Source organism: Dicentrarchus labrax, unplaced genomic scaffold, assembly GCF_905237075.1.
Source record: "Dicentrarchus labrax unplaced genomic scaffold, dlabrax2021, whole genome shotgun sequence".
In the NCBI taxonomy this organism is placed as follows: domain Eukaryota; kingdom Metazoa; phylum Chordata; class Actinopteri; family Moronidae; genus Dicentrarchus; species Dicentrarchus labrax.
Genome location: NW_026136719.1, coordinates 7,263,789 through 7,289,927, shown reverse-complemented (window position 1 = coordinate 7,289,927; position 26,139 = coordinate 7,263,789). Strand labels below are relative to the sequence as shown.

Below are 26,139 nucleotides of genomic sequence, written 5' to 3'. Positions count from 1 at the left end.
TAATGCAAGTTAGATTTTTTTATTTTTTATTTTTTTTTAGACTTAAGAATTTGAGAGAGTGGTTTTCTAAGTTTAAAAATGTCTTTTTGAAGAATATTACAAGATTACTATATTTTAAAAAAAGAAGGAATATTTGAAAAATAAATCAAACTCATGTATTTTACATACATTGTTAAATGTACAAAGTAAATAACTAAGCTTTTTTCCTGATTTTAGGCCATATCCCTTTTTTGTCTGACTCTCAGCTTCCTGTTTTTGTGTCACGCCAGACAAAAGAGGTACTTCAGTTACAAACTAGACTGACTGGATCTCATAATCAAGGTAATGTCTGTGTTTGTGTCCTTTGCTTTTTCAGCTTTATGAAGCAAGCATTACATGCCATAGACACGACTTATGTAAATCACAATAACAAAACTTATGCTGTTCATTTCTAACCCTTTATTGAACACGTATATTAAATGTTTTGTGGACAACTTGTCCTATTGTGTTAACGTCCATGAACTTGTGAAGGAATGTCTCGTGGCATATCTGGGTCAGGTAGTGGCCAGCACAAAACATTCTTACCCAGCAGCAGCAACAATGGATTTCAGTTGTAGGAAAAAAAACACCTCAAACAGCAAAAGTTGTATAAAATCCTGTAAATCCTTTTGCAATAAGGCCAGGTCTTCAAATTTGTCCTGCACTGGACAAGGACAAAACCTTCTAACATCAGTTAAAAATGATAAATTAAGGGGTAGAGGTAGGACAGCCAGCCCCCTCTGAATTCAAACTAATAGTCTTTAAGTGACAGACTTGTTTTCCATGAAGCCATTCTCAGCTCTTTCATCCATCTAAGGATATGTGTGACAAGGACACTATCAATTAGTAGATCTATTGCTGCTCAGACAAATATAAAGGCGTGTAATGTGTAAGATCATTTTCATAATCACCACAGATACCACACAGACAAGATACAATTGAAACACACTTACTAAGCTTTATTTAGCTGAATCACTGAAATGGCCTCTGTAATGTTTGCAGCCATTTGGTTATACAACCACAGTCTTAAGAGAAATATGAACCCACAACACATGTGAGTTAAGTGCTGTTAATTCAGAGGAATTAATTCAGATCTCTTCTGAATTGGTCGTAGGTTGATAGTACCTGAGTGTGTATGCTAATAATGCTAGTTAATATATCAAAGTGAAGTTCTCAACTTAAATTATTCCTTTTGTTTAAAAGATAAAGAAAAAGAGGATAATAAAAAAAGCCTGTAAACATCAACTTTTCCCTCTAGAATTTAGTTGGTAATCTAATGAGGCTGATGTCATTTTATCTAAATCAAGTAATTGAAAGGTCACATAGAAAACGTGTATTTGTAACCTTACACAATAAAACTGACAATAGTTTGCAAATGGCTGTGTGAGTAGGAGAATGAGGCATAGTGTTAGTTCATTCACAGTGCAGCAGTCATGCTTGGCTGATTGGTATCAGCTGTTTGCAGTAGGCTTTACAATGACTGACTCATTCATATCTGTTAATATGGACCTGACACTTACCACTGTTACTGCCTGTTGTGCATTTCCCAACCCTATTTGCTGTCGCAGTTTCCTTCACCACGAACCTCCTCCTATGTGGTATTTTGTATTGTTGATATATGTTTATTGAGGGAGATTAGCCCTTTCAGCAGAATCCTTGTTGATGCTCAGATTCTTTGAGAGCGCCCTAAAATAGCAAGGTCTTTTCTGACAAATAACTATAACTATATAAACATGTGCTACAGTATGAATGGTCAGTTCCTTGAAGTAAGGGTCTGAAGTGTCTGCACCACCTGAAGTTTTCAGTCTGACTAAATTCTGTTTTCTTTAAAGGTCCAGTTTGGAATGGAAATATTATATTCATAGGTATGTTGTCATTACTGTACAATCACCTGAATATATGAATCATTATGTTTTTGTTTTACCTTAGAATGAGCCTTCATGAGTTACCTTCCATGAAGTCCATTATATTGAACCGCCATGTAGCCCAAAAGGGACTAATTGGAAAAGGTGGTATTTCATTTGTTTTCTCCTTGCTCTTAGAAGAGAAGGGTGAAGCAAGGGATTTGGAATCTGCAACAAAACCGCTAGATGCCAGTAAATCCTACATATTGTTTCAAATATGTTGCTGCCATCTCTCAATCTACTTTCTCCAAACTGAGAATCTTTCCAGTTTCTTTTCCTTTTTAGCAGTATGAATAAGCAAGGCATGCTCTTTGTCATGAATATCTGTTTATGATTTAATAAGGGGCCACGCAATATTTTAGTTTTTAATTCATGATTTTAGGGGGCATTATAGCATTACTTGAAGTCTGAGAGTCCTATACCATACCACATTTTTAGTGTATGTACAGTAAAAATGGACAAACCTCTTTTTCCTGAATTTTTGTTGACCCATAGCATTTAAATTATGAAAAGAAGAGGAGACTGTTGATAGAGTTTTTATAGATTTCTAACTTTACTCACTTTGCACCCCTGCTGCATTCTTAGCAGTCACATCAACTGAGGCCATTCTTCAAGTACAAACTTATGTTTACTGTTTTATGGTGAACAGCAGAGTGTGTTGCCCTCCCTCTTTTCCCGGGGAGAATATTCAAATACTGATTTTTGGCGTTGATTACCATAGCAACAAGCAAAAATGTGGGTCAGCTCTGACAATAGCATGAGATGATCCTACTGACAATTGTTTTCATATACCAACAATTGTTTTGAAAAAAAAAAGGCCTTCAGCATCAGGCTGGTAGAGGCTTTGTATGTGCAAAATATACATTATAAAGACATTCTCCATAGAGCCCTTATCCAGGCTCCTTGTGAGATAAAACACTGACTTATGTGAACAGCAGGGAGCAAAGTGTGCATTATAAATTACTTTATACTGCAATTGTGGAGTGGCTTTACTCATATGTAGGCTATTGTATAATAAGTTAAATAGTGCCCATACCATCCAGTTGCTCTTAAGCCCTTATTTGCTTAAATGGCCAATCAAATTAGACAGATGCAGTAATGCTACATAGACTACGTGGACAACAAACATTTGTACTGCATGAAAAATCTTATATCACTGCCACTCTATTTCATGTTCCAGATTAGGTGTTTTGCCTGTTTTTCATTTCATTTGCAGAGAGTCGAGCCAAAAGATGCTGATTTAAAGCGTCTCTCATAAAATGTCACAATAATGCATGTTATCCGCCACTCACAAACAGGCTTTCAGGGACCCAGATTTCACTCCACTGCATTAGGCAGGTCAATAAGAACAGAGCCCTTTAATTTCTCTTATCTCCATAATTACACATAATCTCCTAGTCTGTCAGTATATAAGATAAAAATAACAGGGTTTGATGGGTATCCTGCAGGGAGAGAATGATTTAACTCGAAGGCTTTTCATTCCCTTTTAGTTCTTTTAGATAAGGCACGGCTCTCTAATCTAGCATTTAGGACGTCTGTCACACGTAAATGAGTCATCCCAAAAGCACATTACATGTCAGTCAGAGGAGCAGAATGATTCATAGCGGTACAGTGATTCCATGACAAAGTGATAACTTCCCCTTCCTCCATGTGCTGAAATTTTAAACACAGAAAAGTTCTACATGTTTTAATTAGTTGTGTCAAGGAAAGTTTGTAATCTCATACAACAGAAGAGTGTTTATGTGGCTTTGTTTGTGTGTGAATGAACACTTGAATCCACCTAATCTACATACATAATGTAGGCATGACATAATGTATGAACCTATTTTTCTGCAGTTTGGTAAAAAATAAAAAAGACACATTTCTATGCTAGTGGGTAATCTAACTTCACACATTTGTGGAGTTTAGCAACAATATGCTAGATCCTCCTCTATTAGCGTAAACATCATATTATTATTATTATTATTATTATTATTATTATTATTATTATTAAATAGCTTATTATTGGCATGTGGTAAAATACTGAAATGTTCGGTTTTTAATATTTTGGTATTGTTTTATTTGTGTATTGTAACATAAATTGTAAGTTTTCTGTTTATATATAAATCCATGACAGTGCTGTATTTTCAAGGGTTTAGTACTAGCCCAGTTTACTGTCTGCTCTCACTGCTATCAGCCATCCAGCCAACAGCTGTAGTCCACCAGTCAGCCAACTATCCAATGTTCAGCCCACCAAATGATTAAGGGCACAGGATAAGGATAAAGATGTGCCAGACTCATCCGAAGCTCCCGTTAATCTGCTGTTGGCAGAGGAGTTTGTATTGCATTAGCATTATTACAGTATGTATCAGCTGGTTACAGGAGGTGGAGGTCTCCACATCTGTAGCAGCGGTGGTACTGTACTGGTTGAGGGTGGGGTGGGGCTAATGGAGACTAAACTACAGTAATTCCAATTTAAGGATTGGCTTAAATACCACACAGGGGGCTGTAAAGGAGGAAACTGACTTGTAATGACAATATGCAGGATCTGTGACTTCCACAATGAATATCTTGGCACATGGCCAGGATGCTGCTTTTGATACAGTTGTGATGCACAGATATATACTGTTCAACTAAAGTTGTTTGTGGATTGACAGCAGGTTGGAATGTCCATTAGACCTACATTAATCTGTGCCTGGTCTCTACAATGATGTTCCACTGACTCCAATAACTTTCCCTACTGTATTTCTAAAAACCTTAAACTAATGTGCTGAATTTTAATGTACTGTATGTAAGTATGGAGGAGTGGGTCTGGTGGGTCTGGTGATTCTGTCAGATATTTGTGTAGCCTGATGCAGTGAATCATGAGAGGCCACAATTATCCCAGTGTTTGCTCTCACACATGCAATATAAAAGATGCTTTTCCCAAATAGTAGAAGGAATAGTTGCAATTTGTCTTGGTGCATAAAATATACAAATCATACAAAAATCACACAAGAGTACTTTTAAAATATAAATAAATAAATAAAGATAAGAAAGATAAGAAAACTGTAAAGAAACCGGAGTGCATTAATGTAATGCATATAGACAGGGTGGGTATAAGAGTCAGTGTCAGTGGGGGTTCCGGGCCTTGTTAATGAGGCCAGCTGCAGACGGAAAGAAACTGTTCTTGTGGCGTGAGGTTTTGGTCCTGATGGACTGCAGCCTCCTACCAGAGGGAAGAGTTTCAAAGAGTTTGTGTCTGGGGTGGGAGGGGTCAGCCACAATCTTGCCTGCACGCCTCAGGGTCCTAGAGGCGTACAGGTCCTGGAGGGATGGCAGATTGCAGCCGATCACCTTCTCAGCGGATATGCTGCAGTCACCTAAGTACCATGTTCTTAGGTGTTGAGGCATAATGGTTGCGTGTCTAACCCTGTCCCTAAACTTTCTAACCCTAGGACTATAACCAAGTCTTAATCCTAAAATAAAATGGGGTTTATTTGTTTGTGGATACATAATTTGAGTCCCCATGAGATGTGAGTCCCCACATTTTGACTGTGTATCTGTGTCCCTTTTTATGTGGTTTTACAAGTGCACACATACACATTCCCAAAAACATGGATATGATCACATAAAGCAATTTTGGGAAAAGTAATTTACCATTTTGAGAAAAATGGATATGATAATCAAACCCTAATATAATGGAAAGGTGATTAATAAGTCGCAGGCTTGCAGGATCATCAGTTCTTCAGCATATAAATCATTGATTGCACTACCATAAAGCTAGAAAAGGTAGCTGAACCTCATTGTTAAAATGTCTACTTGATCTTCTTTCATAGCCTTTTACCAACATAGTTGTCTTAAAGGGAGAGAGTATATATAATTTGTTATTCCTACTTTGGTTTAGATAATCATGTGAAATAGGAAGAAACTGACTTACAACTGTGCTCCAGTGACATATTGGTTTAAGATTTTCATTGCAGCTGGAGGTGGTTTATGTGTGTGTGTCTGTGTCTGCAACCACTGTGTGAATGTTTCAAATGTCATGTTGTTATTTTGCCAAGGCTGTGAGGTCGTTTATCAAATCTGGGACCCCATACATATGGATGCATGGAGAGACGGGATATATGGTGTCTATTTGATTAAGGAGACCTTTGACAAAGGAGCCAGTACAGCAGAATGACAGCCAAAGCTCTGTGGGTTTACACTGCATAAAGCTCATCCTGAGGGACCTACGTCTAGTTGGAATTTCAAGCAGTCTAGAGCGCATACAGCAGTACCATTGCTGCTAGAGAACTGAGGGGACTGGAGTTTTTTCAGGTCACTTACATATTCAATGTAGGGGATGCAGATTGGGCAGTTCTTGTTTGTGGTGAATACCAAATAGTAGCCCAAAACCTGTTCTCTACAACCGATCAGCATAAAGAGGAACAATAAAGTCTGGCAACTGGCAAGATGCTGTGCTGAGTAAGAAAAAGAACATCTACCAAGCCTAAGTATAGTTCTTTGGGGAATTAATCTAATTGCAAAGTAGGCACTTAGGAAAGGAGCGATAATTCCATTGGTTTGAATCAATTGGAACTTTTAGCTCTAACGCATACAGCAATTAGAAGCTTTGTCCTGTTTTTTTAAACATACAGTAATTGCATCATCCGAATCACAGAACAGCCATGCAATTTGTGAAGTGTAATTGGAAACCACAATTACAAACATCGAAAAAAAATGTAATCAACTTGGCTGCATTGGATAGAATGACTGAAATTAGACTGAAAAGTAACAAACATTATCAATCAGTTAAGCAGCCATTTCTCTGTATTTGTATCTACGGCTACGTTCACAATGCAAGCCTTAGCGCTCAATTCTCATTATTGCTCGTATAATTTGTATTTTTTTTGTTTGTTTGTTTGTTTGGCTGTTCACATTATTTTTTAAATGCGGTCCATGTCAGATTCCAGTGTAAACAGGTCGCAGTCCTGAGGTGACCAAGGTGAATGTCTATATAGAGTGACATAAAAGTGAACTCTGATATGACTGTTCACACTGAGGTCACATTGCAGACCTCTATCAGATTTGGACCACATGTGAAAGAGTCCCAAAGGAAAAATGAAAAGATCAGATTCCATGTGCTGTGTGCTGTTCACACTGTAATGCAAAAAAGATGTGAGTCACATATGAGAACTAAATATCTGATTTTGGCCATGCTTGCAGTGTAAACATAGCCTAATAAGAAACCTTCAGTATATATAAACTAATTATCCTTGCTCTTTGGAATGGAACATCATTACCTCATCATTTGACCAGTTATAATTCTATGGCATCATTGTAGTTTCTTAATATTGAGCATGCAGTTCATAAAGCCACACGTGCAGTGAATGTATCTTCAGGGCACATACAGCGAAGTGAGAGCATCTGCAAAGATGCTGAGGGCACAGATGAGCTTGTCAGGCACACAGACAGAAAACTGAGAGGTCAGAGAAAGAAAAAAAAAATGTGTGCAGCTGTGCACAGGAATTGAGTGTCAATAGTTAACTTGCACGCTAGTCTGTGCACACTGCTCCCCGGTCCTCGCTTGACTTGCTTTCTGCTCTCTTTCAAAACTTTCTTAATGAGAATGATTAAAGGGCTTTTTAACAAATCACTGCTCTGCTTTTTCCAACAATACCATTGATTAACTTGTCTGATGGAAGAGGAACCAGCCTCATCAGCTCTCCAATACCCCCAAATGTTTGTGGTGGTAACAGTAGGCTGTGACCCAGGATCACACTTCTTGTGGTGGTTGCAGTACATTTAGGTAGTTTTATTGTGCCTTGCATGATTTTGGGGACTATTAACTAGAAAGTACAGGGCACCCAAGGTCGTAACAGCATGCTAGAGGGACCACTCTGCTGCCTCTATAACTTAGCTTAGTTGGAAACCCTGTGATATTGTTATATCCAAATGTTTGTAGTCTGTGACATTTACAGTTTAACCAAGGCGCATTGTGCTGTAATAGGAAGGACAGCATGAGATAATTAATGGTATTTGACTTTTCCTCTGCAACAGCAAATAATGTTCATTTCAATAGATTATGTGCAGCTCAATTAACAACTGTGTTGCTGAGTGGCTGTCTTGGAAAATCACTCTGGTACCGTCTGGTGGAATCCTTGTATCTCCAGAATGTAAACTTGTGTATTGTAAATATTAATGGTAAATAATAATGTAAACAGCCTTCTGTTCTTTCTAGTAAACACTCAGATATTTGCCAAATCTGTGGGTGGAGGTACCTCTCTTTAAATGTACCTATTTTTTCAGTGCATTAGGAAGTAAATATATCCACTGCAGTAACAGCAAATACATTATAAAGATCATTATATTTTAAATATTTCCAGATGCTAGACCAATAGCACAGGTTTTTGGAGATGCTCTGTGTTCTGCCTCCTCCTATTTTGTCAATAAGAACAATCCCTTGAAATCCTTGTGCGCACAGAGTTCCAGGTTGTGAATGAAAAATGCCAGGCATAAAAACCCAGCTTCTGTCACCATGTGTATACTGGCATAAAGATGACGGAGGCAGGAACAGCCACACCCCCCACACACACACACACACACACACACACACACACACACACACACACACACACACACACACACACACACACATTATTTAGCCTGCCGTGTTATGAATCTATTACAAATCCTTTTGTAGCATGCTCAAGAAGAATAGCCTTACGTGATAATGCACTGAAAGGCTATCGCACTGCTGCAGATGCCCAGCTTCAGTGTGGTAATGTGTCCCTTGACAAGGCTTCCACAAGCTGGGTTCATTGACATCAACGATCTGGGGACAGCCATGGAATCAAAGCTGTATAGTTGCTGCTTCGCTGGCCTCCCTGTGGCACTATATAAGAATATCCATGGGGCCTTTCAGCTGCAAGGTTAAGACAATGCACGGGCAACTTAGTGGAGCATCCACGCAAGGGCAAATAAATAAGACTGTAAACATGAAAAAAGAGATATGAAATTAAAAGTACCTGCTGGGGCAGAAGATTGCCTTTAATTGTGCCAGTAAACCATATTGCCAGTGGTGCAACCTAATAACTTAGTGGTTGTACTTTTGTAAAGTTTTGAGTTACCTGAGTTTTCCCATGAGTTTGTCTAAAAATTCAAAGTCACTAAATTTTGAGATAAATAGACAGTGATGATAGAACTGTTACTAGTTTTCATTATGGTATTGCTATGTTATTAAAGTAAAGGATCTAAATATTTACTACACCACTTGTAAATACATTTGGGGAAGCTATACTGTTTATCAAAAAATGAGTTAAATATGTTACATTACTTTTTGAATATGTTAGTGTCTGCCACCACACTACTGTCTGATTCAAAATCTGGTTTAAAAACAGCCACAGCTGAAGAGTTTGTGAGTCAAGTCATCGTCTCTAAACCGCTCACCATAGTTTCAGTTCTTACTGGAAGTTTTCCAGACTAAAATCTTTAAAAAAAAAACAGAATTTGCTATAATTCAGGTTGGCTTCACAAGTCTGTTTGACATCTGTGTGAAATGGAATTGGTGACGCGTCAGCTGCTACAGCTCGTCAACACCCAGAGCCTTCTGCATCTCAGGGTGGATCTCGATATCTCACCATCCCACTTCAGAGCTTTTTAACTACCTCACTGACCTCTGCCAGAGAAATGAGGAACCAATTCCCTGTGGTCCTCCATCATAATAGACTGTCTGTTGGATTCACAAGTTCCTCAAAATTGTCCAGTTTCCCTGACTTGCAAATCCAGACTGCATCTCACGGGCTCAGTCTTGTGGTGGGAGATTTTAGACTAGTGGAAAACATCCACTAGAGAACTGATAGAGCAGAAAGGAGAAACTGTGTTGTAAAAGAGTCAATATATAACCATGAGAAAAACAAATGTGTAGATCCATATCGATGCTAGTTTTCTTTTTTTTTTCTCATCATCATTCTTTGGATATATTTCACTATTATCGTGGTCTTTTCATTTCATGGCTAATTTAACATTCTGTCGCCCTTTTGGTTGAAGGAACCCTCTTAAAACTCTACAATGCTAAGTAGTGAAAATTAGAAAATATAATGGCTTTCCTAGGGATGTTGATATTTGAGAGAAATTTGCCACCCAAGAAGCACAATACATTTTTCATTATGGACCCAGGACAAATCAAATGTGCTACAAAGAACCACATATGTCAACCACATAATGGTGATCTTTGTAAAGGGTTTATAAGTTGTAATAAAATCATTGACTCATTCTTTCTGCTTGAAGCTATTCAAAAAAACAGTTTTTGGGTTGTCAGGTTGTGAAAAATCCCTGTGACCGTTAAGTCATTAATAGTGAAGTCATTAATATCCATAATAAAGGGTAATGGGTATCTCAGTTTTCTTATAAACCACCCTGTCTGCAGTTGTAAACGTTAATAAGTCATAAATAAAAGTCACATATTTATAATGTTCTATTTAGCCAACAGCAGAAGTTAGTAAGTCAACTGTGATAATGAATGTTAATATTAAGTGTTTTGCAACAATCCCTCAAGTCCTTAATTTAAAATTTCAAGAAGTTGTTAATTATGGATTTTGGTCTAAATGCTCTGCAGCGCTCATCCAGAAGGTCACTGGCCTAACAGCCCACTGAAGTGGTCTACTAGATGAACTAATGAACAATAAAATAAAGCAAGTCTCTTGCTGGAGGAGGATGAACACTGAGACTTTTCCCAAACTGGCAAACCAGAATTTGTTCTTATTAATTGCTCAATTATTTATAATGTGATTTACTAGCCATTAATTGCAACTCATAAGCCCTTTATGAAGCGTCTTATTAAAAAGTAGTATAATTTATTATTTGGACTACTGAGTTGGATTTTTAACCCCTCATTATAACTGCAGCCTAAGCTAAAACGCTTGCACATGATTACCATAGAGTTGAGGACAGGATTGTCTTCAGCATGTTTGAGTGTTTTATTATTTGTGCACCCGTTTCTTCACTCATTTTCTAAAGCTTTAGCTTAGTTTTTTAGTCCATCTTCCTTTGTGCATTTTGCACACTCATATCATGTTCATTATCGGCCCACCCACTCCTGTATCAGTAACTGGGTTGCAGATGCCCTGGAGAAAGGGCTTTGCAGAATCACAGAGCCCGAGGCGGTGAAGTTGATGTGAGGAGTTCACGTCAAAGTCAGGGGAGAGATTTTCTGCCATCAAATTCCCCGAACTGGCACGCCTGCTCCTTTCTGAATAGAATCAGACAGACAACTAAGATAAGTGAACTAAAATAGGAGGATGCAGGAAATTCTGCAGCACCAACCTTCATGAAGGGAAAAAAGTAGTAGTCAATCAAACATTTGCATACAATTCAAATTGGAAAAAAAAAAAAGGTTGATGGAATCATTGTGAACTTGCTGCCACATTGGCTGCGTGAAAAGAGCTGATTTGCTTGTGTGTATAAAGAGGGAAGGGGGGGGGTCTGTGAGTGTGTGATGTGGCAGGCAAGAGACTCTGAGGATGATGATGATGTGTGTGAGAGAGAGAGAGAGAGAGAGAGAGAGAGAAAGAGAAAGAGGGAGGGAGAGAGAGAGAAAGAGAAAGAGGGAGGGAGAGAGAGAGAAAGAGAAAGAGAAAGGGAGGGAGAGTGAGAGAGAGAAAGAGGGAGGGAGAGTGAGAGAGAGAAAGAGAGAGAGAGAGAAAGAGAAAGAGAAAGGGAGGGAGAGGGAGGCAGGTGGAAAGGGGGAGGGGTCTGGGGTGGTCCAGACAGTCGGTCCTTGTGTACCTCACACACTCTCAGCCTCTGCGCATCATTTAAGGGGAGCCCGGCTGTCGCTTCTCCCGGTCAGTCTCGCCGCCTGGCTGCGTAATAAAAACACAACCGCTTCAGCGTTACTCCTCCACTTTTTCCTCTTCTTTATCTCCCTGAGTCTAAAACCAACCGTTCAACTTAAACCGACTCGTACCATCGTTATATGGAAAATACGGGTCTGCCAGGCGCATTAATTCTCTCCTGCCCGGGAGGAAGCGCACGGTGGGAAACGTTTGAGGACTAAAGGAAAGCAGCCGAGATTCATGGACGTACAGCGCATCATGAGAATACTACAACTACCAACAAGGTATAGCGAAAACAAGTAGGAATTTACTACATAATATTACTGTGATTTTACCAAATTGGATGATGTAGGCTTTATTCCATACAGTATTTTATTATTATTATTTTTTTGAGTACTTGCGGCTGGGTGGGATGCGTTCATTTGTGCTATGTTGTCTTATCGCAGCATTGGTGAGGCTGTCTGCATCGCGGAAAATCTCTGTCAGGCAGCCTAACCTGTTCCCGCTGCAGTATAGTGAGCTTTTTCATTCCAAATGTCTATATAGTAAAACAAAAAAAAGCACCGGTGCTCTCTATGAACATAAGTCGTTTGAGTGGCGATAGAAGTCAGTATTTTGTATTGTTAGAGTATAAAGCAACATCAGCTCCATCACACAAACAGAAGGCTGTAGTCTCTGGCATGCAGTGCGAGGCAAATAGATCTTTATCTGCTTTTATAAAAACAATTCTGGGATTTTATTTTTCTTCTCAGATGTTTATTTCTTAAAGCCTTCCTCCACATTGTGCTTTGGAGTTAGAAAAGATAACCCGATGCATCATTTCTTTTCTGGACCTTACAAGTCTCATGAATGGCTTCTGAAGTGATGATGTTGAGCCTTTATTTTACTTGCACCATCAATGCTCCCTGCATCAAGGCCCCCCTGTGTGCTACTACAGTATTATTTTAAAATGAATCAAACCCCGAATGGGAAGTTTCCTATCTAATTATTCACTTGCAGCATAATTTCCCCTTGGCATGACATTGGGTGTGGAGCTTTAAACTACTGTTTACCTTTCTGGGCTGGATTAGACTTTCTGTTTCTCTGATGAACAAGTGGAATACTCGCCAATCAGGCTAAACAAGGTCCTTGAATTAGATGCAGACAAGTTAGAATAGAGAGCCAGGGTGGAGTTATTGTGTGCACAGCAGAATCATTGGTATTATAGTATACTTGGTGAAGTATTTTGTGTCCCTAATAATGATTATATGGTAAGTTTTGGTGCATTTTTAACCCATAAAGCATGTTACAGACATATATGTAGAATCATTTTTTATATATTCAGTAAAAGCTATTTTTAAACATTGGTACAAACAAAAAATGTGTGCCTTGACATTTTTAGATACTGTATACAGCCTGTTTTATGCTTCCATTCCACTGTGGTCTGGGGTCTCAGACTGCTGTACATGGTTTTGGCAGTTAGTGTCAGTTGATTGGATAGGAACCAGAAATTACGGACTCAGAACTCTCTTCTTTATCTATTTTAATTCAAAAATTAGGCTGTAGCACCGGAAGGAGAAACGGGAGACAAATGGAAAGATTAAGTCACAGGATTCTGTCTCATGGCTACAGCAATCTTTATCAAGGACTGCTCTTGTTCTTTTCTTAATCAGTATATAGTTAGTCTTCAACCCTGCCTTCAACAGAAGTACCAAAGTGAATGAAAATACAGCCTTTTTGCCCTGGAATCGCAACTAAAATGTAGCGTGCGTATTATTCAACGCACTGATGACTCACCCTCAATTCCAAAATCAATCACAATACAAGTTGTCCTGCTGTTAATTGGAATATTAAAATTAAATTTCATTGAGATTTATCCACTGTACTGTGTGCCACCATTGTATTGTCAAATATGTCATTTTAGGGCAGTAGATGATCTACCCTGTAGACCTTTGGTTAAAACATGTAAAAAAGATATTCACAGAACTGTTGGACCCAATGAAATAAGAAATAAAATCATTTCTAAGAATAAAAAGACAAAAAATTCTTTGTTCACAGGGAGGACCTGGCATGGACCGCTGTGTCTAAATGAAGTGGTTCAGCCATGCAATGTTCCTGGAAGGCAGTGATTCTGCTGGCCTTGGCCTCCATCGCCATCCAGTACACGGCCATCCGGACACTTACCTCCAAGCCTTTCCAGCTGTGCCCGCTGCCCAGCCCCCAAAACTGTGGTCTGGGGGGCCAGGAGACAGAACCTCCCTTTGAGCGTGGAGCAGCAGGCGGTGGAGGCTGCGATGACTACCCTTACTTTTCCATCAATGCCACACGTAAAACGCACATACTAGTCCTGGCCACCACTCGTAGCGGCTCCTCCTTTGTTGGCCAGCTGCTCAACCAGCACCAGGATGTATTTTACCTGTTTGAGCCTCTTTATCATGTTCAGACTACACTGATTCCACGTCTGTCACACAGCCGCAATGCTGCAGACCGGCGTGTGATGCTGGGCGCCAGTCGAGATCTCCTTCGTAGCCTGTACGGTTGCGACCTCTATTTCCTGGAGAGCTACATTAAGCCGACGCCCACGAACCACACCACAGATAAACTTTTCCGTCGTGGTGCCAGCCGAGCATTGTGCCAGCAACCTGTATGTGATGCCTTCGGTCCTGCTGATGTTAATGTGGAGGAAGGGGACTGTGTCAAGAAATGTGCGACTCTAAACATGACCTTAGCAACGGAGGCATGCCGTGAGAAGCGACACGTGGCAATCAAAATTGTCCGGGTGCCAGAGATTGGAGATCTACGCGCTTTGGTGGAAGACCCACGGCTGAGTATCAAAGTCATTCAACTTGTCAGAGACCCGCGTGGTATCCTGTCATCACGGATTGAGACATTCAGAGATACGTATCGCCTGTGGCGTATTTGGAGGGCCACGGGTCGAAGACCCTATAATCTAGACTTGAGTCAGCTCACAGTTGTCTGTGAAGACTTCCTCAGTTCTGTTTCAACTGGACTCAGCCATCCCTATTGGCTAAAAGGGAAGTACATGTTGGTTCGCTATGAGGATTTAGCTAGAAATCCGCTTCTCAAGACAAAGGAGATCTACGACTACCTGGGGCTGCCTATGGATAAAAATGTGGAAGACTGGATACATGCAAACACTCGGGGCAGCAATGAGCCCTCAGCTAAACACAAGTTTGGTACTGTGAGGGACTCAGCAGCTAATGCAGAGAGTTGGCGTTTGAAACTGTCTTATGACATGGTAGAATACACACAGACTGTGTGTCAGAAAGTACTTCACCAGCTGGGATACAAGGCTGTGAAATCAGTAGAGGAACTGAAAAATATGTCTCTCTCACTGGTACAGGACAAAACTTTTGTACCTTTTTTGTAACAAAGATAGTTCTCTAATGACTATTTTTGATATATTTATAATTGTTGCCTTATAATTTCCTTAGTTTGTTGGTTTCGTTTCTGTACTTTTGTTTCTTCAAATTTGCACTAAACTTTAAATATTTTGAATGCACCGAGGGAGCTATGGATGATTCCCCAATGTTGCAGAACAGCACACTTTAAACACAAAGTAATCAAACAAGCTAGTTTACAAATGTCTCATTATTCCGTTTGTCCATAAATAGAACCAAGACAAGGCACTGTCTTCGTTAATTTACTGTATGCAAGCTGTTTTTTCAACAAAAGTCAAATGTTGCCCTTCGAAAACATTGAATGGGAGTTGTGAGGGGTTGTGTAAAACAGAGCTGTGATTGCAAATTTGGACTGTACAAGCCCTACTGTGCAATAAATAGTGAATGTCGCAGTCAACCTTTACCACTATGGCATTTCTATCCATGTGGGAAGAGAAGAGATACTTCTGACAGATGCCATGTTTGCAAAGGATAATTGCAGACAATTAATAGGCTCTCAAGTTAAGGGGACAGAATCCCACCGGAGGTCACGAGTGTTTCAGCAGAGGATTTACAACCATCTGTGACAGACAAATACACTAATGAGAGGTAATGCTGAAATCTTCATCACTTTAGCTATTTAGAGAATAAACCACATTTTCAAGATTGTTACACCATTAAAAGCTTGGATGTGGACATTATATAGGTTCTAATCCAAGTACACACTGAATTCTGATTCTGATGTATTTGTCAGTTTTATTTATTACTTAATTTATTTTTTCATTTGTGAAGTTCTTTAATTCTAAATCATTCAAAGTGTGACATTTACACTGCCTTTTCTGTCTTCAATTAAAACTGTTTATGCCATTGTCATTCACTGATAGTGAGACATTACAGCACTCAAGTCATCTGATAAGTATGAAAACAGAAGACACCCAAGAACAAAAATAGCATATGCATTCTCTCAAATAACACAGCACTTTGACAGTTCATGCTGGATCTATCATTATTTTCAACATAAAGGATTCGTAACTGAGGAAGATATGTCTTAGTAGAACAGGTTGCACTGCAGATTCCAATTTTTCCAAGATGTGTGGATAGTTTAATACTGTACAACACTACCACATTCACAAAGCATATCTACATTAGATAACATATAAAAAGAGTATTACAGTAATGACCATAATCTGGGAAAAATCCTCTGAACATCACAGCAGCAGTTGGCATGCTGTTTCAACCTGGAAATGTTAAAGGGTAGAAGATCAAGGCTGAGATACAGTACACCACAGTCATGTAAAGTGATGTGTCCTTTTTTTGTCCTACTCCTTAAAATAATGTTAAACACACTGGACAGTTGCCAAAGCACTGAACACAATGTTATTTATTTTTATTTATTTATGAACAGAAGCAGGCCTTTGTTTTTCCAATCCAATTCACATAACATTCCTTAACTCAAGCACAAGATATAATTGAAATAATTGCCCAAATTATTTTATTATTAAATTAATTAATCGTATTATAAGCTTTTGTAAGTTTGTTATTGATGGACTCTTTGACTATTATTGCTGCAAAATAAATATGTATTTAAGACCCCCAACTGGCACAAAAAGCAATGTTCTGGTAAACATTCCCTCAGTGGGTTTATATTTGACAGCATGTTTACCAGATTTTGCAGTGGTTAGTTTGGCTAACTGTCTTCCCAGTTAGTGTGCAGAATACAGTAATCATTTCATGCTGTGCACTGTATGCAGCAGCTTAAACCGAATGTCGGTTTGCATTATGTAGCACAGAAACTGTCAAGGATGTGTGCATAAAACACTGCTGCACCTATAAAATGTAGAGTAAACACCTTTCAGAGTGATATCAGTAAACACACTGCACAGCGTATTGCATTTAAGACTAAGACAGGGCAGATTCTCAGTTATAGCAGGGACAGAATGAATTGTTGCCAATTCATTGGCAGTAAATGTCAGTTTCCAGAAATAAGCTAATGTATAATTAGATACAAAAATGATTCTAGTTTTAAGAATTGCCGTCATATCAGGAGACTTTAGCTGTGTTAAATTCCTTTTAGTGACACTGTAGGATGATATAGATCTGCAGGTGTACTATGAGTAGATCAAAGTAATCTGTCCTTAACACTGATAAAAAAAAAAAAATTTCAGTTTAGTTTCTAATATCCTTTACTTTTAATTTTGATTTCCACAAATGACATCACTGCAGATAACTGTATAGTCAGATAACGTGGCGCAAAGACGTCCATTGAATTCCATGCAATGACCACTTGTTTACCCATAAGATATCAGGCCTGTGAATGGAGCATCACACACCCGGGCTCATCAGTATTGGTGACCGGATGTCCATTGTGATGCAGAGCACAAACCTTTGATCCTCCTCTGTGCCGAGGCTTGGAGGCAAAACTCCTTCTCTCTCCCTCTCCCTCTCACTGCCTGTGCTTTCTCCATCATCCACCTCTTTCTTTCTTACAGAGATCTCAGGGGATTGTTCTTTTGCTTCAGTGCTCACTCTCTGTTTTTCACTTTACCTCTGAATCTTCTAGATGTGCTTGGCATACTTTCAATTTTAAAACTGGAAAACGCTGCAAAGCTGCGCTTGAGTACATGCCTAGGATTTCTTTTCAATTAAAGGACTAGTTTAACATTTTGGGAAATAAGCTTGTTTGCTTTCTGTCTGAGAGTTAAGAGATTGATACCATTCTCATGTCTGTATGTTAAATATGAAGCTACTATTAGCAGCTGGTTAACTTAGCTCCCCAAGACTGGAAACAGGCAGAAACCACTAGCCCAACTCTGTCTAGCGGTAACAGAATTCACCTACCAGCACCTCTAAAGCTCATTAATCAACATATTGCATCTCATCTATTCATTATGTGCATAGACTGAAGCTTAAAAACGTTAGTTTGCCAATTTACCAGGGGGTTATGTACCAGACGATTTCTTGTTCCTCTAGCTTCCCTGTTTCTCATCTTTGTGCAACCTCTAAGCCAATGAGCTGCAGTATGCTGGTTCATATTTACTATACAGACATAAGAGTAGTTTCAGTCTTCTCATCTAACTCTGCCCGAATGCACATAAGAATATTTCCTAAAATGTTATATTCTTTAACAAAAAAGAAAAAGGAACACGTCATAGAACGCTTCCAAGCTGTTGTATGACTGTCTTCCAGTCTTTAACCTGTCCATTGTGCCAGTAAATCTATCTTTATGGGCTTTAATGTATTCAAGAATGAATCAGAAACTCCTGCGTCTGAAAGCTAAACCTGGACTGTGTTTTTGCTGTGTCATTTATATCTCATTTACATATTGTAAAATAATGAGAACTAACATCATTGGACAGCTCATCAATTGTGCTGCAGTTGAGTGATATTCAAGCTGAGCATGCACACTTCTGAACTGAAGCTTTCAATTAAACTCAACTTGGCTCCTTGTTTCTAACCGTGGACAGTTTTCTAGTAATGGTGCACTTCCTCCACACGCCTGACCCCCGCACACAGTTTGCAGCCTGCTACCCATGTGTCAGTGTGTTGGTGTGTCTCTGGGCTCTTGCTGAGCCCCTCGTGTCCCAGGGCTGAACATATGGTTCACAAGCCCCTCGAAGAAAGTACAGCAAATCCCTCTCTCTCAACATGTCTCCCTCTCCCTTTTTATTCTTATCCCCTCATAATGTGACCTTAATAATCTGACCCTGTGTGACTGCATTACGGAGAAGAAAGATATTTGCTCCTTTGTGCCGACTGTTTACTGACAGGAAATGTTAGCTAAAACTACTCGTTAGTGAGCAAAAGCTGCTGAAAGAAAATACTCTTGAAGTGAGTGCAGGAGTAAAGTGATCATTTTAACAAAAAGTCTGAGATGAAAATCTGCTGTTAGTACTACACATCTTGCTTTTGTCTTTGTGTGTCTGAGTCTGTGAGTGTCTGTAACCATTTCTGTCCTGCTGCTTAGTGGGACATATCCTCGTTATGATGGGAAAAGCTCACTGAACTGAACAAATCATGTGAATTATGGCAGTTGAACATGTCAGTGTCACTGATGCTGAGGTGAACAGGGGATATGTTATGCAAGCATTTTCACATCCTCTCAAGGATGTATTGTCTTTGACCCCTCAACACGTCACCTTTGTGGATGATTTGTGAAGGCGTTTGCCTCTGAGCAGTCTGGATGATTCAATCAGTTGTTGCTCAGGTGACCGGCTGACGATCTTTCTGCGCAGGACTGTGAATGTGAGTTGAGCAGTGCAATCAAAACTATTCATGTGAAAATCACGAGATCGTTTTGTTCGACTTTTCCAGGTTGTTATTTGATTGCTGGTGAAATGGCAGCGGGGGGTGGGCGAGCTGGGCTTCGCTAGAAGCAATATGGGAAGCTTAATTGGAGCTGTCAGCAGGTCAGCGTAAGAGAGGTGTAGCGTCATTATGTAGTTAGAGATCCAGAGGACCATGATAGGTTTAATGGGTAGAACATCTTCGAAATGGAATTTTAAATTATGATATATTCTCTGTAATATGCAAACTGGATCAGTTATCCTTCTGGGTAATATTTTGTGGTTGGGTTAAATTAAAATCAAAACTTTAATTTATATTTGTAACATTATCTCATTCTAACACATAAGATTAGTTGGCATCTGTCATTGCATTGTTGTTAGATACATTTAATGTTGCACGAAGCATGATCCTGAAACATTTCCAAGCCTGAAATGAATGAAACATCTTAACTTGTAATATGATCATTGAATAAATTACTTTTCCTATTAACCTATTTTTTCATACTTAACATTTAATACATTAAAGCATTAAATCTTACAGCGTGTATGAACTTATTTTTAAATTAGAACTGGAAAATGACAGTCTGTCCCTTAAATGCTTGGAGCTACAGCTGCAACTGGCAAGCATAGGTTACTCTGTCTCTTTCGTTCTCACACACTCACTCACTCACACACACACACACACACACACACACACACACACACACACACACACACACACACACACTCACACTGAGGAGCCATTGATGGTTAATTCCCCCCGTGGAAATGTGGGTATAGGTGAGTGAGAGGATGTGTGTGTGAATGTGTGTACATGCACGCAGCGTTGGTCAGGCCAGTCAGTGCAGCTTACGTCACTGTGGTCAGCTGTGGCTCTCTCGCTTTGCTGCCGTTGCTCAAATTCTCCCTTCGGCTGGCCTGAAAAGCTGAAATGAGATTAGCGCACAAGCAAACAAGTATGAGCAGTCATGAGCTAAAAATGAAGCTCAGGGAATAGAGGAAACATGGAAATATCTCAATTTTGACACTGTGACATTTTTTTATTCACAGATATAATACTTACAAATACGTTCTGTGGATACCTCATGCGATAATACCAGCACAACATGATAGAGACTAAACCTGGGTGGCATGGTATGTGTATATGTCTGACCAAGGGCATAAATCCTGATCAAACTCTAGACTACCAAGCACACATTTGTTTTCTCAGACATTGAGGCTGTAAATCAGAGCTCTATGGGTGCAGTGATGGAGTGCTAAATGAAGGCAAGATGTGGGTCTGAAAACATAAATATTATTTAATGCAAAATCTTAGTTACATAATGGAACATTCGTCCATTTAATCTATTTTTAATCATATTGTATGTTCTTTTCTCATCTACATATGGGAAATGAGCCAGCGAGTATTTCTCATAAATCCTTGTTGAGACAAGCCCTTGTTGTGGGGATTTATCTGCAAACTCACGCAGTCTGGCATGTATATTTGAGCCTTGTCTTTGCATCAAAGCTTTTGCCAGGGCTGTGTGTCAGTTTCTCTCAGAAAAGGGGATGTCCCCTGACATGTATAGAATTCTGGCTTGCAACATATTTCTTTCTCTACTGTGTCAGTCCTGGAGAACATGCTGGCAGAAATAGTGTCCATTGTGTGTCTCTAATTTGCATTCAATATGCACTGTAAATGGGCTTTATTTTATCCGACTGATATTTTATTAAACATAGCGGCAACCTCTTAAGCCTTGAGGCGGTTCCAAATTACAACCCTTGATATAAAAAAACAAACTAATTCTAACATCAGAGATTAGTCTATTATAAGCTTTGTCAACAAGCAATGCCATGATGCAAGTCCATACTGTATAATTTGCTAATTGGTGAAATAAAAAAAAGGGTTTATTTTATGTCTTTAGGCCTATTTCTCTCCTTAGCTCTTTAGGATTTTCTTGTTAAACATGAAAGAAAGTCTTTCTGTTAAAAGGTACTAGAATACTAGAACGGGCCCATAGAGAGCACCAATTTTGTTTTGTTTTCTGTGATGTCACCACTGCTAGAACATTTTAGTCCCATCATGAAACTATTTATTTGTCCTTTTTTTTTTATATATTTCTTTCCACTTAACCAATGAGCCACTTAAATCTGTTGATGAGAACTTCCAGTATACTCATTTGAAAGTAGTCATCCCAAAGTATCTGCCAAATGGAATGATTAAAAGTAAAAGATTAATATTTCTGGATGGATAACACAATTTTGTAGAGAATCTTATTATGTTTTCTTCCCACAACCTTAGTTTACATGCCCCAGAGAGCCCCTAAACACAATTTCCTGTCCATTAATTTTACTACCCCTCATTAATTTGCTCTCATGGTGAAATCTACAGCATAGCTGTAAATGTCTGTGAGCTCCATGATATCCATTTAGCTCTTTCACAGCAGTTATGCATAAAGACCTTGGTAAGATCTGTTAAAACCTGACTGAAGTAATCTTTGTCATGGCTTACAATTTCCTAAAATGACATAAGATATTGCACTATATCATGGCATTGAGTGTCATTCTAATGTACTGATGCGTATCTGTCCCTATCTTCATATGCCTTTACCTTCTAGGGAAGATCGAAAGTGTCAAAAATTGTTTAAAACGTGTCACGGCAATCTAAAATAACCAAAATTAGTTTTTCTCTAAATTTGGCAGCCCAATCAGCAGGACAGCATCATGCCAAACTACTTGGTCATGCTAAAGAAAAAATATTTTTTACAACTTTTACAACTTTATTTTGGCCATTACTTCTGCCAATTCTGATAACATGTACTCACTGTTCTGGGAACACAGAGACAACGCAATAAAAAAGTCCCAGATATCAAAAAAGGAGCTACAGTAAACCAGGAAGTTGCTCTGTTAGAGATGGTTGATGGTTGATGGTTGGTCATTCCCACTTTGAGTCCCCCATAGGCTGGGGTTTTGACGTTCCTTGTAGCCCAAAATGGTTTTAAGGCCTTTCCAGATTCCCCTGGTGTTGTTCTGCAGCAGCTGGTTCTCCATCTTTCTCCTGTAGCTGTTTTTCCCCTCCCCGATCTTCTGCCTCAGCTCCTCCTTATTTCCTGACGCAAAACATTTTTTTTGCTTTACGAGAGCCTCTATGTCAGAGGTCATCCAAGGTTTGTTAATAGTCTTGGTGAGTATGGCATTCTCCACACAGAAGTTGATATAGTCCATTATACAGAGGTTGAGACTGTCAATGTCGTCCCCATGAGCATCACCAAGTACATCCCACATTGTTGAGTCAAGACAGTCTTACAGAGCCTCACAAGCCTCATAAGACCATCGTTCTACTGTGTGTGCCTGGCTGCCTGCGCACAACAGGTTTGTAGTAGTAGTAAATGAGGATTAGAATTTCCTTTTATTGTTAGGAAAAGCTTGCTGTTAAAGCTTTCTGCAAATTCACAAACATAAAAAAGCTGTCAGTATCATAATTTGATTTTTATTCATCAAAAGACACTTAAGTGTAGAGGAACATCAATATCCTTATTTGCTTATTATTCAAAACATCTAGCCACTGAGGTGCAGCTATGAACTAGTAACCATACTATGTGAATTAACATGTAGATGTAGAACTGTGGGTTGAGGAAGGAATTATTGAGGCTAGAAAACATATACTACTCGAATTACACCACCACTAGTTTTTACTGTTGACACCAGATAAGATCCATGGATTCATATTATTTGCATTTAGTTTGAAACCTATATTAGAAGTGAAGCATTTTTCCACTCTTCAGTTATCCAGTTTTGATGATCATAAAGCTGCTGTCACATCTGTGATGGTTGTGATGATACAGAACATTTCCAATTCCAAACTGCCACCAAAGCACCCCCCAAGAGGAAACTGGTGCCCTTGTGCAGTAAGTACAGGTTCGCCATGAGCAAATATATGCTACCTCAAATAAACCAAAGGCAGCAAATGATGTTAAAGCTCGAGAGGAAATAACATATCTGCTTAACATATGTTCCTCTGTTTGGCAATGTAGGAAATGGTTTGATAGTATTAGACAATGAACCAAACAGAGAATGCCTTATGGTACCTGTGAGCTTTTATACTGAATTATAATAATGTACGCTACAGCACCATGTACAGCATACTGTATATAGTTATGGTGAATTACGTACCAATCTTATCAACATATCATTCATACCATTACAAAACTGGTCAGAAAGCTTTTAGATAATATCTTCATGTCAAAGTAGCACCATGTGCCTTTACAAGCCTGAGCTGAAGGAGCAACACAAATTCTTGTACTTCTTTTCACTAGAGACTCACCAAGCAGCATGACTGGCAGTTCTTAAAGCAGCTGCCAGTGTGACGTTGGTTTGCAATGCTGCCTTACTTTGATGTGAGCCAAAATATTGCCATTTCTTCATCAGTTGTCCATGTTCTCTGAGGGAGGAAATAAGATAGATAGATAGATAGATAGATAGATAGATAGATAGATAGATAGATAGATAGATAGATAGATAGATAGATAGATTTCCTATAAATTCTTCACAATAAAAGTCCCTGGTTATTTTGTTATTTTTCTTATGGACCAGCAAACACACGGAAAATTGTTTCAGGGTCACCATATTTTCTACATCATGCTTGGAAGTGGAGGGTGAAACAAGTGAATTGCAATCTGCAACTACACCACTAGATGCCACTAAATTCTATACACCAGACCTTTAATGCTGCAATATTTTGCATATTTTTTATGCCCACTTGGGGTCAGTGGCAAGCAAACACGCTGTAATCACAACAGTGACATATTATCACCGTATAAGTTGATATGACAAACAGCGTATGTTGCCTGTTTACCCATCCATATGGATACACATAACATCACCATTCATTTGGAATACTGTTTATGTCCTTACAAACCTTAAAATATCTGCATGCAAGTCCAATATTTACTCTCCCTTTTGCTCAGTTTTATCTCCGTTTGTCCACTAACTCCTGAGGGAAATATCTGGCTCTTTAGCTGCTAAATACTCCACTATGTTCACCAGCTAGTCCCTGACTTTGCCAATCTGCCGATTGGTGCTTGACAGGTAGCATACAGCATCGTTTTTTTTTTCGAGCTGTTCCACTGAAAATAGCCTGCAGTATCTGAAAATGACAGCGATGAATGTGGTGTGACAAACCCAAAATAGTAAAAAATTAGCTGGAATGCATAAAATACTCGGCAGAGATGAGGGAAACTGTGCATACTACAATAAATAAGACCTTGTTGCATTTCATCTGGCATCAGTCAGCTTAGGGTGGAATTGCATTTCCTTGACCTTTGTCAATCACTGGTCTTTTATTACATTAGAGGTCCTGGCCTGCAAGACTAACAAAAGCAATATTTTTTTTTTTTCCTTTTTATATTATTTAGCACCCAGAATACACCTCTCCTTCCTCCCCTTGTCCTGGATATCTTGTTAGACTCGAGCTGTGACTCAGCCCTGACTGGGTAGCGAAACAGAGGTGTTGAGTCCTTGAAATGCAAGGATTGTGTATGCCTGCTGGCAGTGTGTGCAGGAGCTGTACGCATAATCGTAGCACTGTGGAGTAACAATATTGTTACACAGTGCTCTCTCTCTCTCTCTCTCTCTCTCTCTCTCTCTCTCTCTCTCTCTCTCTCTCTCTCTCTCTCTCTCTCTCTCTATAGATCTATATATATATATATATAGGCTAGATAATAGTCTGTGTGACACAAATTTTGGTGTGACACAAACCTTGGTTGCCTCATTCACTGGGAATTAGCCCCGTTTGATGATTTCTTATCAAATATTCTACAGGATGTTTGATAGATTTTGTTCATCTCTGGCTTAACATATGCTTTAAAATGTGCCAAACTGCTGCCCAACATCTCTCAACAACTGTATAATCCAGCTTTATTACATTATAAGTTAAATATTTAATGTCTTTGTCAGAATTTGTCAGAAGGGAAAAATAGTATTGTTCCTGCGTTTAAAGAGAACTGCCCTGTACTTTTAAATTATTGAGTTGTGCAGTCACTCGTACCTTACACATTATGAGGATTCTCCACAAGAAATCTAGAGCACTTTTTTTTTGGCACGACATGCTCTATAAAATGGCAAGAAGAAATCTGCTCTGCAATTACTGTTCACATACTCAAATGTCACAGGGCAGCGGATGAATTAAGGTTGAATTTCAATGATATTCTGCTTTAATTCCCCCGCCACTGATGCTGTCCTCCTGAGTTTCTCTTTCTCAGATCAATTTGTCGTGGTTGCTTTACTGGCAAACACAGAGATGGATTTGGCAGGGAAAGCCTGTTACATATATACCATGTGTCAAACCTCCCTTTTTGGCTGTTTTCAGGTCATTCCTGACAGTAGCAGCTGTAGAGGGTGATATATTTAGAAACTTGAGACAAAGAAAGCTCTGCTACTAATGTTGGTTGCACTGAATAGTGAAGACAGAAAAAAATGAATGTGCATGCTAGTCAGGATGTTGATAGAAGAAACATAGAGAAAACATTAACAATCAGCCTTGTGGTTAAACTCTGTGAGCTTTAAATGCTACTGAATCTACCATTAATTACTTATATCATATCCGGATCTGTAAACCACAGATTCATGACTAATCTGGTTTATTATAATCAATATAATCAGGCTCAGATGATTTATTTTAGCTTTTCAGTGGTGCATCTGTACTGTGGTAGAAGGTTAAAGCGCATTTCTTAAATGCAATTTTAAGACTACTTGGATTAAGATACTTTTTCTTTTTATTCCGTTACATTTTATAGGAAAA

At 39.0% G+C, this 26,139-nt stretch overlaps 1 protein-coding gene across 2 annotated transcripts; it reads left to right on the top strand.

Moving 5' to 3' along the window:
- The first annotated feature begins 288 nt into the window (after positions 1-288).
- On the top strand, positions 289-18,532 carry LOC127351691 (carbohydrate sulfotransferase 1-like). 2 transcript variants are annotated; one of them, XM_051379494.1, is made up of 2 exons: positions 289-321; positions 13,736-18,532. In XM_051379494.1, exon 2 carries the CDS (start codon positions 13,782-13,784, stop codon positions 15,066-15,068), a length of 1,287 nt encoding a protein of 428 aa, XP_051235454.1. In that variant the 5' UTR covers positions 289-321; positions 13,736-13,781; the 3' UTR covers positions 15,069-18,532. The 2 variants fall into 2 exon arrangements, with proteins under 2 accessions (XP_051235454.1, XP_051235453.1); XM_051379493.1 differs by lacking the exon at positions 289-321 and adding an exon at positions 11,620-11,982.
- Positions 18,533-26,139: the final 7,607 nt, after the last annotated feature.